At 43.6% G+C, this 19227-nt stretch overlaps 1 protein-coding gene across 1 annotated transcript in view; it reads right to left on the reverse strand.

Moving 5' to 3' along the window:
• Agbl4 (AGBL carboxypeptidase 4) overlaps window positions 1-19227 on the reverse strand; it is a 1010368-nt gene that overhangs the window by 83367 nt on the left and 907774 nt on the right. Inside the window, exon 9 of the mRNA XM_038334417.1 lies at window positions 5350-5461. Within this exon, the coding sequence (XP_038190345.1) occupies window positions 5350-5461 (112 nt within the window). The remainder of the gene's footprint in view (window positions 1-5349; window positions 5462-19227) is intronic.

Consider the following 19227-nt stretch of genomic DNA (forward strand, 5'->3'; position numbering starts at 1 on the left):
ACGACTCTGTGGCTAATTGTGTGATATGGTCATTTTCATGTTCTGTAAAAACATGAAAAAAAAAGTAAAACTCCCCTGATGAGGGGGTGAGCTCTTGCCCAAATGGGGATGTCATTTTCAGTGCTGCTTGCTATGGAAGGGGACAAAGCTCACAGACTTAAAACCCAAATGGAAGAAATGACCTAATTGGTTCCTTTGGTCTTCACCCCACTGGAGATAACAGAATGCCTAAGTGATGTCCCTGAACAAGTTAGATCATTTGGTGGGGACAAGTTGGGGGCTGGTGAGACAAGGGGCCTGTAGCCGAGGAGAGTCTTTGGTGGTCAGAGGCAATGAATCTCAGTGGTGGTTATGTAAGACGGAGTAGGCACAGAGTCTAAGGGTGGAGTGAGTCACCGAAGCCTGTGTATTCTTGGAAAGGTGCTGGGTGACATCATCTCTGCTTCTGTCCCCGGGGGGTTGGGATGATCTCAGCAGTTTTCAGGTGAACTCATGAGAGGGTCTCTGTCACCAGATCAACTTCTCAATCAGAGAGCACAGTAATGGTGCTAGAGGGGTAACTTTGGGAGAGAAGGGTTTGCACACCAGCGTTCCTCTTTTTCAGAGAAAGCTGATGCCAAGGAACAGGGGACCTACGCTTAGTCTGTCACTTGCTCAACATTTATGCTGAGCACCTGCTCGCTCACAGTCAGAGCTCTGCTAAACACCAGGGCCTCTGAAAAATTAGCCAGACTCTGCCCTCTGGGAACAATCGATCACAGCTGGTAAACAAGAGTCACCCTGTGCAGAGGGAGCTATCAGGGAAGCGGAACAAGAAACACTGTGTCTCAGTTCAGTGCAGTCCTCTGGGTTGAACACACCTTTTTCAAGAGCATAATTTAATATCAAACGTCCTCATTGGAGTGAAGGGTTTAGGGAGCCTGGGGCGAGGAAAGCAGCCTTTGAAAGAAATGCCACCACTAACACAAGGCCAGTAGGCTGTCATTGTCCACTGAGAAGGAGATGGAATGGCTCCTTCCAGTGACTTAAGGTGCAGATTGCACATTTTATTCCTACTTAATGTAAAACAGATCACATCTAATGTCCTGTGTCGCCTGTTATCTCTCATGTCTGTTAAATTTCCCTGGAATTCTCAGGAAGGGTAGCATATCCACAGTGTGACCCAAGCCAAACCATGGGCATCCCACAAACTCCTTCCTCTCCCATTGACCACAATCAGCAATCCTAATGTTTTCTACTTTAATAGCTCTCATCTATCCCTCCTATCTTCCCTCCTTCTAATAGCGGCAGGTTAACAGATCATTCTCCCAACCCCTAGGCTGGACACCTCAAAAGACATCCTCACCAGAGGGGTTCTTCTAAAACACAAACTTTGTCCTGCCACTCACCTGCTTAAACCCCATGAAAATCAAGCCCACATTGGTCCCGAAGTCATAATACAGCTGCCCCTTTGTCCTTCTGTCTACCCCCAGTTCAGTCTACTGAGTCTGCCTCCCAATCCAGCAGTCGTAGGCACAGGCATTTTCCACCCAGGAAGATCTCATTTCCCTGGATATCTTTCCTGCATATCTTTTCAGCCCAGGGTAGGCTCTCAGCCTCTGTCTCACGCCATAAAATATACTCAGAATGACAGAATACTCCAGGAGCTGCACTGGGGCATCTGCCCCAGCAGGGACGTCAGACAAAGGACGGCCATCCACCCAGCAATGGAGTGGGAATGGTACTTGGACCTCAGATGGTTCTGCTGGTTCTCTGTACAGAGGTCATGGGGAACAGACTAGGGGTGCCTTGGATCCAAGTCTGGCTGGGTAGAGTACCTATACCTATGGGTCCCATCTCTCAGGAAGTTGGGATGGGAGGATTTTAAGTTTGAGACCAACCTGAACTACATAGCAAGGCTGTGCCAGAAGAGAAAGAAAGGAAGGAAGGAAAGAAGGAAGGAAAGGAGGGAGGGAAAGAGGGAGGGAGGGAGAAAGTGTGGGTGGGTGGAAGTATGGGTGGGTGGGTGGGGGACAGAACAGGAGGGATGGATATGGGAGAGGAGAGGAGAAAAGAAGAAAACAGGAGCTTTCTGACAGTTTGTATAGTTCAGCAGCTTGAAACCAAGCAATTTTATGTATGAATACGGAGTAGAAATACATTTCATGGTATCAGGGCATATAACTCTGAGTTCTGCAATGTTTGCAACTGGACACAAAGATGCCTGTAAATCTCGTTCAAACTGTGAATGTGAATCTGCCACATCTGTACAAGGTGCCACACCAGTACTGTACTAGGTGCCTTCGTTAGGCTTTTAACAAGGCAGAAGGCATAATTTGACATCCAAATCAGGGTTTTTTTAAAATATGTTTTTTGTTTGTTTTGTTTTCTTTTTTGAAATAGGGTTTCTCTGTAGTTTTGGAACCTGTTCTGGTTCTTATAGACGAGGTAGTCCTCAAACTCACAGAGATCCACCTGCCTCTGCCTCCCGAGTGCTGGAATTAAAGGCGTGCGCCACTACCACCTGGCTTCTAAATCAGGATGTTTTAAGGAATACCCTCTAGGACAACAGGTGCAAGCCGAAACTGCCCCAGCAAGGCCAAGGTTTAGTACCATTCTGTTTCTCCCACACTTGGCTAGTGTTTTGCTGGTGGTGTTAAAGGACTCCCACATGTTTGAGATATGTACTCCCAGCAGTTACTTGTTTAATGTCTACTTCCCCACTACACTGCAAAATTTCAAGGTTTCTCTCTATCAGAACTACAATGCCTAGAACATAGAAATGTGGTGTATAAATATTTGTGGAAAGATGGAAGAAAAGAACAGAGTCAAAGAGCAAGCCTCAGATGTCCTCACTGCCTGAATGGATACCCTGCCCGGCACAGAATAGCTAGGCTGTTCCCACATTTCAGACTCAAGGAGGCTTTGAGAGAATAAATGTATGCTATCAAAAGCTGTGGAGATAAAGGGAAGGAAGAGTGAAGTTGGGGATCCTAGTTCTAGTCAGCTTGACTCTTTATAAAGACTTTATTTGGGGCAGAAAGGTGTGGACTTTTGGGAAGAAATTAGCTTATACTGCTGTCTTAGCAGCCAAGCATGCTTACTGACAGCCGAACAGCCAATGATAGGTCAATACGTGTCATCAGAACTGCCCTAATATCTCCACAGTTCAGTTTTGCCTAAGTTAATGTTTTGAAACACAAATGAATATCTAGTCCAGGCAAACAGCAAAAAGCTGTGTTAAACTCTCTCTCTCCTTTCTTTAAAGCCCTCTCAGGTTTTTAAGTGGATTTAGTCACCATGTTGGAGCGCCAATCTGTAGAATGAAGCAGCGGGGCTGCGTCCCGCCACCCGGCCGCTGGCTAGCTTTACCCAAATAATTACACGGAAACTGTATTCTTTTAAAACACTGCCTGGCCCATAGTTTCTATGAATGACAATTTTTGCATCTACCATCAATATAGCACTTAGCACAGTAGAGTGTGTCATGTTCAACCCAATCCAGTCCAACAAGCAGTTGTCAAGTGTCTTTTACTAGCCAGATCAGGAAAATTAAAAGTCCAGCTATTCTACCTGAGAAGGAGGCAGCAGCAAGAGAAGGTGTGACACCCTACTAGGAAGACAAGAACCAATAGGAAGACAAGAGAGGCCCAGGGTCCAGGGGGAGAAGTCTGCAGACTACAGAAAATGCTATACAGCCCTACTCTATGAAAGGTGCAGCAACAGGACAGCCTGGAGTGATACATGGGTTGGATGCACACAGTCGACTTCCACCTGTGCCAAGGATGAGTTGGAGACGGAAGTCATATACTAAAGCTGTGGTGACAAAAGCCCTGACACAAAGCAGTCCATGAAAGAACCCAGGAAAGAAGAATTCACACCCATAATAAAGAAAATGGTGGCTTCTAAGCCAGTGAGATGGCTCAGTGGATAAAGGCCCTTGTTCCCAAGCCTGATGACCTGAATTAGCTTATCTAACACCCAAATAGTGGAAGGAGAGAATGGGCTACAACATGCCCTCTGATCACCATATGAATGCTGTGGAAAATGTACACACACACACACACACACACGCACACGCACACGCACATGCACATGTATGTGCACACATATGCGTGCACACACACGCACAGCAAACCAATTTTTAAATAAAATGACAGTTTCAAAATCAAGGTCACTGGCTTTTGCTCTAATGCATGCATCTGTCTTTCCACACAGTTTTATGTTGCTCTCTAATTAGTTCCATTGTTATTGGCACCTTCAGCAGAGTAAGCAGAACAGGTTATGCCGGTGCACCTCTGAAATACCCCAACTGTGGAAATCTGCCTTAGCGACCACCATTTGTCACTTGATATGCACTTAAGAGGCAATCAAAATTACTACCATCCCAGATGGGAAGGACTTGTGCGTAATTTTAGTAGAATGTCATTCAAACAGTTGAGTCCCCTCTATGCAGCATTTTTGACAGTGTGCTTTCACTTCACCTTGAATACTCCCGGTAAAAGAAAGCTCCTAAGTCACACACTCCATCCCGAGGCAGCTGGCACTTGCTGCAAAGTTCTACTTCCTGTGACCCTACCTCTGCCCACCCACGCCGTCCCTCCTAAGCACAGAGGTCTGCTATTCCCTCTTGCTGATGGCTCTTCAGAAAGAATGACTCTCATCTGTCTCCTTCTCTACACCACAAATCCCTGTCGTCTCCGCTGATTTCTACTGCAACAACTTGCTCCTCCGAGCAAACATAGTGCAGATGTATCTGTATGGTTCCCTTCTTTCTTCCGGAGTGTTAGGCCCTCTTCTCCATAGCCAGAGCCCCAAATCCAACCACAGGGGCCCCAAGACTGTGCCATCTTTACATACTCTTGTTTCTTGGGTCACCCCATTGCCCAGAGATGTACATGTCCTCCAAACTAAGCCAGCTACAGTCTTTCTGGAACTGGAAAATGAGAGCAAGTCAGGGTAGAAGAAGTGGGAGTCACCAGATGGGACACATGGCATCCATGTTCCTTATGTGTGGAGTAGGCCAAGCTACACTCTTCAAGTATATTATACACTGCTGCCATCCCATGAGATTCTCCATCTTTCCTTATACTAAATCAAGCTGATTCTTTGGCTTATCATCAAGGAGCCTTGACAAACATACTACAATGTATTTCCTTCTATTATACTACCACAACTGAGCCAATATTTATAAGAGGTGGGGAAAAGAAAGGACTGGGTCTATAAAATTCAGATACATGTGTGGTTGGTATCTTCCTGATTTTGCTCAGGTAACCCCAATTTAAATCTGTCTGAGGTCTTCCCCATACAACTTTCCATTCTCTGGTCCAGCCATTGGCCAGCAGTTGCCCAGCGCACCCTGCTACTCACTGGGTCGTTGTACATCTTGATGATGAGTTGCTTCACTCCATGCAGAGTGGGATGCGCCCATGGAGAGGGATCCAGCCAGTGACGATTCAGATCAAAGCCCATCAGGGAGCATCTAGGCAAAGTCCAAACTGAGAGTCAGTATGGATGGGATGGGCTGAGCTTCCCAAATACCCAATGCAATTAGAAGGGAGAAAGTCACTTATTGTTATTTAGATGGAGTTCTAAGCAGGATTTATTAATCTAGTGTTATCAATATCTTAAGATCACTATTATTATGATTCCAAACTGAGAGAAGAAGACACTGAATTACAGAGAGGTTCAAAACTACTCCTGTGACTCCATCCCACTTTGATACTATGGACACAGTCAGAACACAGAGTGCAGGTGAAAGACATGCTCAGGCCAGAACCACTGATGGCCCTGAGTGTCCCTGTTATTTCTTTGTGTTGCATACCTATTGCTAACCTATTGTCGCCAAAACATACACACATTTTTTCATCACTTCTACTGATGCCACTTGAGCTTGGTGGTATTCCTGTTTCCATCCTTGTCTCCTTTCACTCCAATCTTTCACACAATGGCCAAGGTGATGCTCTTAATATATAAGTCATATCCTCCTCTGCTGCCATGGCTCTCTGTTACCTTAAGTGTAAAATTCCCCATCTTTACAACTAGCTATGAGGCCCCACACCATCTACCTCATTAGCCTTTTTGGTCTCTGATGCTTCCACCATCCCCCGCGCTTGTTTTGTAGCAGCTACTGTCCCTTTCATGCTCTCCCAACACAGCAGACATTTCCTTCCTAAAAAACAGTGTCAAGCTCTTCTTTTGCCCAAATCCTTCTTCTCTAGGTACCCAAGTGACTCACTCACCTGCTTATGTCAGTCCTTGTTCCGGTGTCCCCTGGAAAATGGTGTCTACCTAGACCACCTTCTCTCCACCCTCCATCAGTCATGCCACCGGGGCAAGTGGAATTATGGCCTCTATTCTCTGCCTCGCCCTTCTCTTGTTCCTCCATATTTGTTCAGAGTTCTGTTTGGACTTGAGAAGGGGCACTTTCTCCAGGTACCCCCATGTCTTCATACAGCACACACCCTCTCCAAGATAGGCCGGGCTACAGAAAAACTTCCAAAATCATTGTGCTTGCTCACACTTCAAATAAGCTTTGCGTCACTGTCCAGTCCATTGTCTTGGTTCCAGAATGAGTCTCCCCACAGAGCTGTTTAAGAGTTGCCTGTGGCCTGATACTTAGAGAATAAAACATTGATCTTTGCAGATTCTTATCCTTGTTCAAGGGGCTGTTAGTCATATCCCTGTCACCAGTCTCTGCCCTAGAATGTTCATCCTTTTCCTTCCCTAGTCTTCTGCCCCTTTAGTTTAACAGAGCAGCTCCAACCTATGCCCCTCTCTATTTCACATAATCCGTACAATTTTACCCTCCCTTCAGTTATAAAATTTACCTTCCCACCTATCATCCTACTTGGAAAAATAAAGGACTCCATTGGAAACCTTCCTCTCTTTTAAGATAATTGAGAAGGAGATAGGAAGGGAGACAAACAATAATGGTGTCTTTGTATCCTTTAAAATAAGCCCAAAGAGAATATAACCTTGTCATGTTTACACTGGGAGAGACACATGGAGAAAGACCTCAAAAAGAAGAAGCCGTGTGAGTTGGACTTTGTTGAAGGAATGATTTTTTTTCTCAATGTTGAGGACAGAAGAAAATGCATAAGCCAAAAAAAAAAAAAGAGTAAAAACCACCTGGTATCTCAGGGAATCGAGGGCAGTTTGCTTTGACGGGATCATACAACATGTGGTAAGGGGGAATAGATGGGGAACCCATAGAGGGAGGTGGGGTGAAATGGAAAGGCACTGGACACCTGGTAAGCATTTTGATTCTATTTTGTCTCCCATTGCTGTATTTAGATCAACCAAGTGTTTATGCTGACCACTCTGATTATGAAGCAAGAAAGAGACTACCCTAAAGCTATTGACATCATCCCTATCACCAAGGGACAATGTGATATCAACTCATGTCCTGAGAGCCCAATGCTTTACTAAGCACTACCGTTTTATCTGAATTGATCCTAATAGCAGTCCTATGAGGGACTATTCCCTATCAACTAACCATAAAGCCACTCTTAAGAACAAATAGTCCTTAATATAAAAAGCAGAAAATCAAAATCGCCCTTCTGTCTGAAGGTATCGACTGGCCTGATGCGGGAGAGTCTTGTGTGGGTAGTGACAGCTGCTCTATCATAATGGGATTAGCTGTACTGTACTAGAGGACATCCTCCTACAACAGTTTTCTGTTGTCTCCCCAGACTTTTCCCTCCCCAGAGCCATGAGCCAAGCAGATGTGGATTCGTAGTAATTCACCCAGCCTTAGGTGTGCTGTTACAGCAACAGAAAATAGACAAAGATATTACCCTTCAGAGCCATTCTGTTAATTCTTTGTTTTTCAAGCTCAACTCCAGCTTCCGTGTGGTGCTATAAACCCCTCACTATACATACTTTTTTCTGCTTAAGCAGTTGGATAAAGTCCTTAACTACTTTGCCTGGATGTATCCCTAACCATCTGGCTCTTTAGGCTAATTTAGTGAAAATTCTAGGAAGATCTTACATTATCTGCTTCCTGGTGTCCAGTCACTAAGCAGATGGATCACCTGAGTCATGTGTATACCGAGCCCGTACTAAACACCTAACAGTTTGGAAAGGAACATGACCTTAGTAACAATACTTAACTGTAACCCACTACTCTTTAGGCTGTTTAGTTATGCGCCTGTTCTCTGTTGCCAACAGTGCCACACCCAGGCGGTCAGCTTGCTCTAGGACACCTCTGTGACCTGGAACCCATGACCCCTAGTTTATCTCCCAGTGATTTCTCACATCAGCCCTTACCCTGGCCCAAGATCCGCACAGAACAGTGAGCCTCTAGAGTGGAAACTGGGAGCTCTGGGACTCATAACTGGGTTTATGTTTTGGCTGTCTTATCAGTTATGACCTTTGTAAAATTTATTCTTTAAATATCTCTTTGAGCAACTCTTTTACTACATGTATAATGAGGATAATAGCCCTGACCTTCTGTATTGTGTGTATGAACTACTGTGTGGAAATTCCCAAGTAGAACCCTCAGAACAGAACGAACTTGAAGGAATGGTGGCCAGGGTTGACAGTGGCCATGGTGATAATTGTAGCATCATTGAAATGAGCTAAAATTAAATGTCACCTCCTTCAAGAGGTATGGGAGAGATTTACACGTCCTATAAATGTAGGGGTAGCTGCTTTTTTTTTTTGCCCCTACAGCCACATTCCAAGCAGAATGACATCACACGATACAGTGTTTATTCTATTAGATCACAAATTGCTTGTGTTTTTGTACCTGACAAGGAGCCTGCATTGTGGTAAACACTGAGGAAATAATATATTATAATAATTAATAATGTTAATAATTATTATTATTGAATAGACATTTCTAATCTTGTATACCTCTTGTGAATCCAGTCAATATATGTGGTCTCTGTTTCCCAAGAAATAGTGCTAAGAGCCACAGAAGGCAGCTACTCCACTAAGCCACACACCAATTCTCTCCAGGGCCTAGAGTGGAATCCTGGTCCTGAGCCCCGTGGTTCTCCCTTTCAGTTGTACTGCTTCCAGAATGTCTCTCTGATTCAAAAAAGTTAAATTCAAAACTGAATAAAGGGGCTGGAGAGAGAGCTCCAGGGACTCCACCACCCTCTTCTGATGTCAGTGAAAACCTACACACACACTATATGTGTGTATAGACGCATCCACATCCACATAAATTAAAACAAGAAACAAATCATTAGAAAGAAAGCCTGGAATCGAGCTGGGAGATCCTGACAGATACACGCCCTGACAGATGCTGTTAAAGAAAGTAGAGTCGCTGGTGACGCAAAGGCAACTTCAGGATCCTAGTGCACCTTAGAAGCCAGAGCATGTGATCCCTAGTGACCCCAGTAACCCTCTTCAGGGAGTTGGACCTCCATGGGTGCTTTTTGAACTGACTTTTGAAGAATTCTTTGAGTGACAATCAGTCTCCTAGTAGTTTCATGTTTCCAGAGCAAAACATTTTGGTAAAGATGCATGAGACCCAGCTAGGCAACAGGGTACCAGACCCACCTCTACTGTCTCTATTACCTTTGTAAAGTCACTTCCTCCCACCCCCCCCGAGCTTTGCGTTCTTCGTAAACTAAGCATGTTATACTTCACTCATGGACGTCTTTTCTATAGCATGATTCTAAAGTGTCAATAACTGAGCTTTAGCAGGATCATTGAAGAAAGTATTTCCAGTAAAGTTTATTCAAATTAGATGATTTCTATTGTTGGAATCAGGTTGGTATCATCTGGTTCTTTTATTTTCATTTATTTGTTTCAATGTAAATTTATTTTTAAAATTTATATTTATGTGTGTGTGTGTGTGTGTGAGTAGTAGTAGTAGTAGTAGTAGTAGTAGTAGTAGTAGTACATGTATTAGAGCATGAACGTGGAAGTCAGAGGACAACTTTGTGGAGCTGGTTTTCTCTCTCCACTTTTACATATGTTCTGAGGGTTGAACTTAAGTTTTCAGGTTTCTGTGCACCTTTATGTTCTGAGACATCTTGCTGGTTGACAATTTTTTTTTTTTAAATCTTGCAGATGATTACCACCTTCTTAACATTAGTTGTATGAATTTTTCAAGATTGAAGACTTTCGTGGGACTCAAAAATGTGAGTCAGAGCACAGGATAGTATTACAGGTAAGAAGTGTAGCCATGCAAAGCTAGGAAGTACGTCATTGCTAAATGACTCCTGGTATGTTCTGCTGTGTCCCGAGCTGGCTATAAGAGAACTGGGCAGCCAAGGATAGTGGTGCAGACTCTTTTCTGGGCTAAGAAACCAGTGCCTGAAGATAGGGTAAGGGAGAAGATGACTTCTCGACTCCTCATTCCTCCAAGTGCCAGTTTAGAGTCATGGGATGAAAATCTGGGTCTCTCTGGTATTCTGTTCTGCTTTGTTTGTTTTTAACTTAACTTCCTTCATGGGTTCAAAATTAAGACCTATGTTCTGATATAGAGGTTATTTCTGGTACCGCTGGAATAAAGTAGAAATGAAAATATATGGAGGTCAGTGACTACATGCTACATCATTTCTTCCTGCTGAGTTAGAAGCACTATTGAGTATCTCTTTGTTTTTTCTTCCAAACTGTGAGCTGGATAAGAACAGGGACAATGTCTAAGTCCTTGGAACGACTTCACTCCCCAATCCAACATAATCTACTATATTTAAATGTCAAGAAGTTTCAATATATGTATTGAATGAATGAAAAGATTCATACGTGCACGAACTAATGCTCTGAATGTCTATAAACAGGTCTAGGAAATGACTTACATGTAGTTATGAGCGATATAACAATGCTTCAGTCGGTGGTGGACCATGTGATAAATCTATAGATTCTATCACCACGTATTTCACAGTTGCCTTTGTTTGTATGAGTACACTCGAGAATGCTTGCACCATGGCAAATCACCTAGCAACACATTTATCAGTCCAGATCCTTCTTGTGAAGTGATAAATTGACCATAGTTTGAAAATACACCTATCTGTTAAATAGTGAACATACCCGCGGTGATCAAGGAAGGGGGGACTGATCCTTGTTTATAAACAAGAAAATAAAATCCAAGAAGGGTTTGATCTTGAGAAGATCACTTGATGACGACAATATGAAGTTGGGTTCAAAGCAGGTCTTATTGCTGCAACCATGACCCACAGCCAGGCTTCAAGGTCCCACTGTCTATGTGATACCACATGATCTGTGAAAGGGACATTATGCTTCTCATCTGTCTCTTCGTGTCCTGCTCACTTCCTTCCTTGCCCAATGGAAGAAACAGCCTGATATTATGGAGGCATTTTAAAAAATGAGGTTCCCTTCTCTCAAATGACTTTATAATGTGTCAAGTTGACATATTCAGAACAACGACCCTGATCACAATGTCTCCTGATATGGTGATCTATGATTGTTATGCAAGTAGCAAATAAACAGTTCCATCTTGGGAAGGGCACTGCGCCTTGCTGCGGAATATTACTTTAACTACTTATAGATGTGTTGTATTTGCTTATGTAGCAGAATTATTTGTTTAAGTATGTAAAGATGGGTTACATTTGTTTACGCTGTATTTGTTTAATGATGTAAAGATGTGTTGCTTTGCCTGCCTGTGACACCTGATTGATCGAATAAAAAGCTGAATGGCCAATAACTAGGCAGGGTGGATCTGTTGGGCAGAGAAACTAAATAGGAGGAGAAATCTAAGGAGGAATCGAGGTGAGAGGAAGGTGGGAGGATAACAAGGGAGAAAGAGAGAGATGCCAGGGCCAGGCAGGCAGGCAGCCTCCAGCCAATCAGACAGATACAAGAAGCAGGAAAGTAGGATATTTGGAAGGAAAGAAAGGTAAAAGGCCCAGAGGCAACGCGTAGATGAAGAGAAACAGGTTAAAATAAGTTATAAGAGCTAGCAGGACAAGCATTCATAACTAATAGTAAGATTGTAGTGAGGTAGCTGCGGGCCGGCTTCTCGCAGCCCAGCTCCTGGCCACCCAGCTAGCTTTACCCAAAATAATTACACGGAAACTGTATTCTTTTAAGCACTGCCTGGCCCATTATTTTCAGCCTCTTACTCACATCTTGCTTTAACCCATTTCTAATAATCTGTGTAGCACCACGAAGTGGTGTCCTACCGGAAAGATTCTAGCGTACGTCCATCTTGGGCTGGAGCTTCATCGTGTCTGGCCTCTCTCTGAGGAGAGGCACGGCAGTCTGTCTAACTTAGGAGAGGTGTAGCATCTTACTGATCCTTCTACCTCACTTCCTCTTCCTGTTCTGTCTACTCCACCCACCTAAGGGGCGGTCTATCAAATGGGCCAGGCAGTTTCTTTATTAGCCAATGAAATCAACTCAAACTGAAGACTCTCCCACATCATTTCCCCCTTTTCTGTTTAAACAATAAAAGAAAGGCTTTAACTTTAACATAGTAAAATTACATATAACAAAATAGTTATTAAGTAAGAATTAGTTACAATATTTATATCCATTTTATCTTTTATCATAACAAAGGAAAACTTTAACTATGTATCCATTCTTCAACTCCATCAAAGACTCAGGAAAGATATAATATTACCTAAGTAAATAAGAAGTAAGCAACTTACAAAACTCTAGAAATGACAGAGACATCTAGCTGCCTGGACAGTCACCCAAAATTCCTCTGTACCGTTGGGGCATCCATCTTTGGCCTTCAGGCCCATAGTTTTTAGCAGACATTTCCATAAAGAAGGAAATTTCAAAGACAGTTCAGTCACTATCTGCTGTGTCCTGCAGAATGTCTCGCAGACTCTTTCATGAATCAGGAACCCAGAAGGAACATCTCACCTATAGGCAAGTTCAGCAGTCCTCTCTCTGAGGGTTCTCTGTGTTCAGTTTATGCAATAGTCCAGGCAAGAGCAGTTTCTTGCCCAAATGGCTAACAAACTCCATAAGTAGCCTCTTCGATGCCCATCTTCCTCTTTAAGTAGATTGGTGCTGCCAGGAGCTGACGTGTCTCATTGTCATGAAAAGCCTTAAGTTATTAAAACATCTAAAATGCGATATTCTGTAGTCTTTGAAAGATATGAAGAATGCCTATGTAACTTAAATATATCTCTATATAGCTAGAAAATCTAACTAACATAACTACAAGTTTTACTAATATTGATAACTATCCATTAACAACCTATATACATTACATTTTTAAATGAACTACACCATCACAATACATTAATCAATATCAGAAATACATATACATATAACAAAATTGACCTTAAATTTAAATCACTAAAGCCAAATCCATATCAATGCAAAATTACTCATCTCCATATTATATCCCCCTTTAAATGTAAAAGAACATTTATAAACAATATTTGGGAATATGGGCGCAGTTATTTTTCTCTAAACTGTTTTTTGTTGAATGGGGACGCTGTTAATCCGATCTTTTATGGTGTAAGCTGTGTACCATGTTTATCTCAGTCATCAGTTGTGTAAAGTAATTTTTTGAGGATGTTTACAACAACCTTCAGGAGGGCGTGGTTTATCATACCATATTGGGATATAAGCAATCCATAGGGTCTCATTTTCTGTAAGACTCTCCCACATCATAAGATCCTATGCCATTATTTGGGAGCTAATTGGTGACCCAAGAGAAAGCCGGATACAGCACCTCCTCCTTGTTATAATGATGGCAGCCAGAGTGAGAGCAATGATTTCAATTCCCCTCTGAATGATTTCCATTTCATTTCTGCTAAGAAAGTGAAAAAGTCAGTATAGCAGCTCTAGATCAGTATCAGTATACTGGCTGCATACTCTTGGAAGCCTTGACATCGACAAGCCGAGATGTATGGGACGTGCATGCAATTGTCCCCTCAACACAGCACTCTTTCAGCATTACCAATGAGCTGGATTGGATTACGTATATTTGCACCAAAAGCAAAAATAAATATTGCTTTATTTAATGCCACAAAAGGTTGGGATTCAATTGCCCTTGGCCTGAGGCACCTCCTAGCTCTATTGATTGGTCAATGTCAGAGTGCCAGACAATCTGTCACCAACAGCCCCTGCAAAGTGCTTAGTAAGTGGGCTGTGCTCCGCTGTGCTACAGAGAAATGCAGGGTCCTTTATGCCAAATAAGAATAGTCATGGCCTATTCACTCATCATCACACCAGGGCATTACAGCGTTTTCCTCCCGTCTCTTCATAGATCACCATATCAGGAGACATTGTGATCAGAGTTGCTGTGCTGGATAGGTCAACTTGACACATTATAAAGACATTTGAGAGACGGGAACCTCATTTTAAAAATGCCTCCAGAAGATCAGGCTGTAGGCAAGCCTGTGGGGCATTTTCTTAATTAGTGACTAATGGAGGAGGGCCCAGACCATGTGGGTGGTACCAGCCCTGGGCTGATGGTCCAGGGCCCTATAAGAAAGCAGGTTAAGCAAGCAATGGGAAGCAAGCCAGTAAGCAGCCCTCCTCTAAGACCTCTGAATCCGTTTCTACCTCCAGTTCCTGCCCTGTTTGAGTTTCTGCCCTGACTTCTTTTGATGATTAACAGTGCTATTGAAATGCAAGTTTGACAAACCATTTCCTCTTCAACTTGCTTTTTTTCGGTCACGGTTTTTCAATGCAGTCCTAGATACCTGAACTAAGACAATGGTGAGGACAGAGGAAGATGGATAAGAACATGGCTTTCAAAATTAGAAAGATGAAGGTTGGAGCCTTTCACCAAGAAGCTTCACCAAGAAGCTTCACCAAGAAGCTTCGTAACTGCACAAATTCATGTGTTTGCTAAAAACACCTTCCAAAACTAGAGGAAGGGATATTGGATGTACTTCTCTCCCACTGAGCCCTCTGTGCTAGCAGGGTCTCCAGACAACTGATGCTCAGATAAACTCATAAATAGATGCTCAGATGGCGAAGGGGTTTGTCCGTGGTGACAGGTGACAGAGGTTGGACTTACACCAAGTCCACCAACTCCAAGTCTAAGTTCTCAGGCTTCATTTGACTATTCTGAAGTAGTCTTGGGACTTAGGAAAGATCCTAAAAGACTGTCCCTTGGATTTGAGGATGATGCTTACTTAACAATCCTATTTTAAATGTATTTTTAAAAATTCTTTGAGGTTTTCATGCACCGTATTTTGCTCATCTTCACCCTGCTTCTCTTCCTAGCTTCTCCCCAGTCTACCCATGCCTACCCCTTCAACATTATGTCCTCTTTATTTTTTATTCCCTAGCCACCTTGTTTTTAAATGGGGAAACTGAGTTTTAAAAGAGAGTAATAATGTGAAGGTGTCTGTATATGGATTAGTGAAAGGTGTTCCCGTCAAGGCTGGCAAGATATAAACTGAAGTCACTTCTAGGTGGGTAACGCACAGAAATAATGACACTCTAGTAAGACCCTGAACTGGAAGTAGAGTTTCAGGCCCCTGGACAGAAACCTTTGTGCAGTGTACAAGATATATAGTCCCTACTCTCTGCTGGTTTGTAGCAAAACCAGAACTCTGGCTTTTTGCCTGAATTGAAGCAAGGCTTTCATTCCTTAACGGTGATCTTTTTATCAAAGTGATTTGGGAGAATGGGCTGCTCAGATCTGTAAAAGAAATTCTCTCCTACCCCAGGCTTTCAGGGGCTCTTTCTCCTACCACTCATTCCTAGCAGACAAGGAAAAGCTCTGCTGGAGGCCATTGCAGCATAACAGCATTACTGTCTTCATCAGAGTGGTTGTGAGTGCTTGCAAGAGACGCTCAGTATTGGACCTGCTGGTGTTCCCTCATAGAAAGAGGTCATTAGAGCCTCACCTGAAATTTCAGCCACTCCTTCCTGAACAGCTCTGGCAGTTATACGTAGTTCTTCTCCAACTGCATGTGATCTCCTGGTCTCAGGAGGTGTTAGACTACAGAGTATGGACATTTACCCAAATAGAGGATTCTATCTACACGATGATGCGCAAGTTATTATCCATGATTAGGTGAAACTTCTTGGTGGTTTTGCTGTTTGAATGGCCAAGTCCAACCTTGATGTAATTGTTACATCGATTGGTCCTTGGTGCCTAATTGGTGGAATGGACTCTTTACATCTCCTCAGGAAAAGCTCGTACAAGAACATGACTCTTCTCTCCCATGCACAGCTTGGTTTCAGGGGTCTCTTCTCCCTCTGTCCAGTCTCTGCTTGGAAGTAGAACATATTAGGATCTAGAAGCTTTTCAGCATTGCCACTTAGCACACCCCAGATCTAGGTACCACCTAGATGAACTCAAAATTCTATCAGATCCTATCCATACACTCAGAGAAAGGGAGGGCGGGACCAAGAGTGAAGAAGGGATTTGCCAAGGTCATGGCTGTGGAGTAGTAGGATTGAAAATTCATTTCAGAATCAAGGGGGATACTTTTTATCTCCATAACAACAATGATAAATTGTTTACTCTTTTTTGAAAAGCACAAAGGGTACAATTTTTTAAGGGAGCTCACTGGCCTCGAAGCTAGGAATTGACTATTGCAACTTATTAGGTGGGAGGGGCCAGAAGAAAAACAGGGAGGGAGAAGTCCTTCATATCCTTCCCATGTGGGAACTGGCAAGTCTCTCACTTGTTCTAAGGACCCCAAATTCAAATATGGACATAGGAGCCATGTTGCCTGGAAAAATATATGCTTATCTGTCTAGTAATTTTGTGACTAGACTTTCTCTGGGCAGAAAATTGAGGATTTTTCCACTCTCAGAGGGTTGCTGTGAAGACCAAATGAGACTGTCTGTGCGAGATGCTGAGGGCACTGCCTAGTTTGAGGTATGTGTTACACACCTGTTAGCAGTGTTCATGGCCCAACATTTAGGGTCCTCCACAGCCTGGTTCCAGAAGCAGGGATCAGAGTTGTGGACCCCTAGGAAGCACCCTGAGTTTGGTTCCTTGATCTCTAGCAAACACCACGAGCTATGAGCAGGAGACTTAACTTCTCTGTGTGTGTCAGCTTCCTTCTCTGCCATGTGACAAGGGCATGAGGATCTACCTTCTTGATTTAAGGTAGTTCTTGGGTGGTATACCCCACACATACCCTTGCTACTCCTTCCTATGGGTGGGGATAGAATTTTCTAACTGACCAATTCAAGGAACTGAGCCTGTTGGGCATAGACTACTCAGGAATGTGTTGAGTTTTGTTTTGTTATTTATGCTTCACATTTATTTTGTTTTGCATGGTTCTAGGCACATAATCCAGAGATGATAGACAAGTGTATTCCGCCACGGAGCTCTACCCTTTGGCCTCAGCACGCTGGTTTGTGGAAGTCTGGGGATATGAATACGGAGCTCTGCAAGAAAGCTCCATTCTTGTCTGCTCTTGTTTACACAGTGAACAAGCTTCTCTGGAAGCTGCTCACTTTATCCTCTTTTTTTTTTTTTTTTTTTTTTTGGTTTTTTCGAGATAGAGTTTCCCTGTAGTTTCTAGAGCCTGTCCTGGAACTAGCTCTTGTAGACCAGGCTGGCCTCGAACTCAGAGATCCGCCTGCCTCTGCCTCCCGAGTGCTGGGATTAAAGGTGTGCGCCACCACCGCCCGGCACTTTATCCTCATTTTGTGGCTGATGGGATGTTGAATTTGGGGGTAAATCAAACAGAAGTCAATTGGGGCCACAGATGCAGACCATACCTTAATCAACAATAGAGTTAATATTTTTACCTCTGCCTTTCTGATTACTAATTCCTTACACATCAAGCGGTAAGATGAGACTGAGGGCAGGAGTATGTCAACTATCATCCTTTGAACTTCAGTGATTGATACACTTGTGACACTGACAACAGTGTCTGACAGCTTGCGTTCATCTAATGCTTTGTATTGTAGCAACACGGGTCACTATTATTCCAAATCTGACTCATCATTCAAGACTCATCTCATTCAGGACATCCTGCAGGACATCTTCCCTCATTGCCCCCATTCCTACATTCCCAAAGGAGATAGAAAGCTTTTCTCTGTGACCTCTGAGTTCAGAATAGGGCCAAGCCTACATCATATTCCTGCTGCATGGTATCATGTACGTGCTTGGTGAAGGAAAGAAGGAAGGAAGACAGGAGGGAAGGAAGGGGGAAGAAAAGGAGAGAGGGGTGAGAAAGAGGGAGGGGAAATAAAAGGATGGGTGAGAAAGAAGGAGGGGAATAAAAGGAGAGGGGGGTGAGAAAGAGGGAGGGGAATAAAAGGAGAGAGAGAGGGGTGAGAAAGAGGGAGAGGGAATAAAAGGAGTGAGGGGTGAGAAAGAGGGAGGGAAGGAAGAAAGAAAGGGAGGGAGAGTAGATTTAAAGGAGGGAGGAAGGCAGAGGGAAAACAGAAGCAGAGGAAAGACACAAGTAGTGGGAAGGCTTCTTCAGCAGAAGTAGAGTGCCAGCAAAGGCCAGATCTCAGTGAGAATGGGCAACTGTATGCTTTTGAGGGAAGGCGCAGAAGGAAGAGAAGATGCAGGAGGGATAAGGTTGCTGGTGGGTGAAAAGCATGGGAAGATGCTCGGTGATACTGGAAAGGCCTCAAGTCCAGGCTAAACAGCTCAGGGGTCTTCTGAGCTTCCATGGAGAACCAGTGCTAGGTAAGCAGCGGTTGAGGAACTAAGACCAGAAGTGATGGCATCCTAACTTCAGTCCACTGTTTTGCTCTTCTAGAATTCCAAGCCACCAATTCTTGGTACCTACTGCCCCAGAGACTTGTTTTTACTCTAGAATCAATTATTGAAACCAACTTGCTATCAACCCAACTTTGAAATGTGATTCAGCTGCTTGCAGGACAGAGACGGAAGCTGCCTCCACAGGCATCTAGCCATCTGGCCTTTTCTGAGCAACCTGGCTGGGAGGCTCATTTGAATAATTGGTTTTGGCGGTGTGCACATGTGGGTTAGACACCCGATTACACCAAGGGCCCAAGTGTCCTTTCAGCCCTCCCTAAAAACATCACTCAGGTTATATAAAGTAGGAGAGTCTCTAGGAGGTAAGGGTCTGTCTGGCTTTGGCCATTGCTCCAGCTGCCTCTGAAGCATGTGGTTCTTATGACCTTCAAGGAGTTATTTCCATCCTCTATGGCCTGATTTCCTTGCCTAAGTAAGGAGCATAACTCTTGCCTTGCCTCTGCCACAGGCTTCTCAAAGGGCTCTACAAAAAGATGAGGGGGGATTGCAACTCAGCCAAATAAATGCATGAGGATGGATTTAGGTAAAGATTGAGGTGAAGGAGAGTCCAATGTCAAGGGCATATGGGCTGTGGTCCCCAGAATGAGGTTTGAGATGAACCCTTCCCAGCCTTACCCTGCTAGTTAGATCAGTATGCTAGAGGG

Source organism: Arvicola amphibius, chromosome 6 (assembly GCF_903992535.2).
Source record: "Arvicola amphibius chromosome 6, mArvAmp1.2, whole genome shotgun sequence".
In the NCBI taxonomy this organism is placed as follows: Eukaryota; Metazoa; Chordata; class Mammalia; order Rodentia; family Cricetidae; genus Arvicola; species Arvicola amphibius.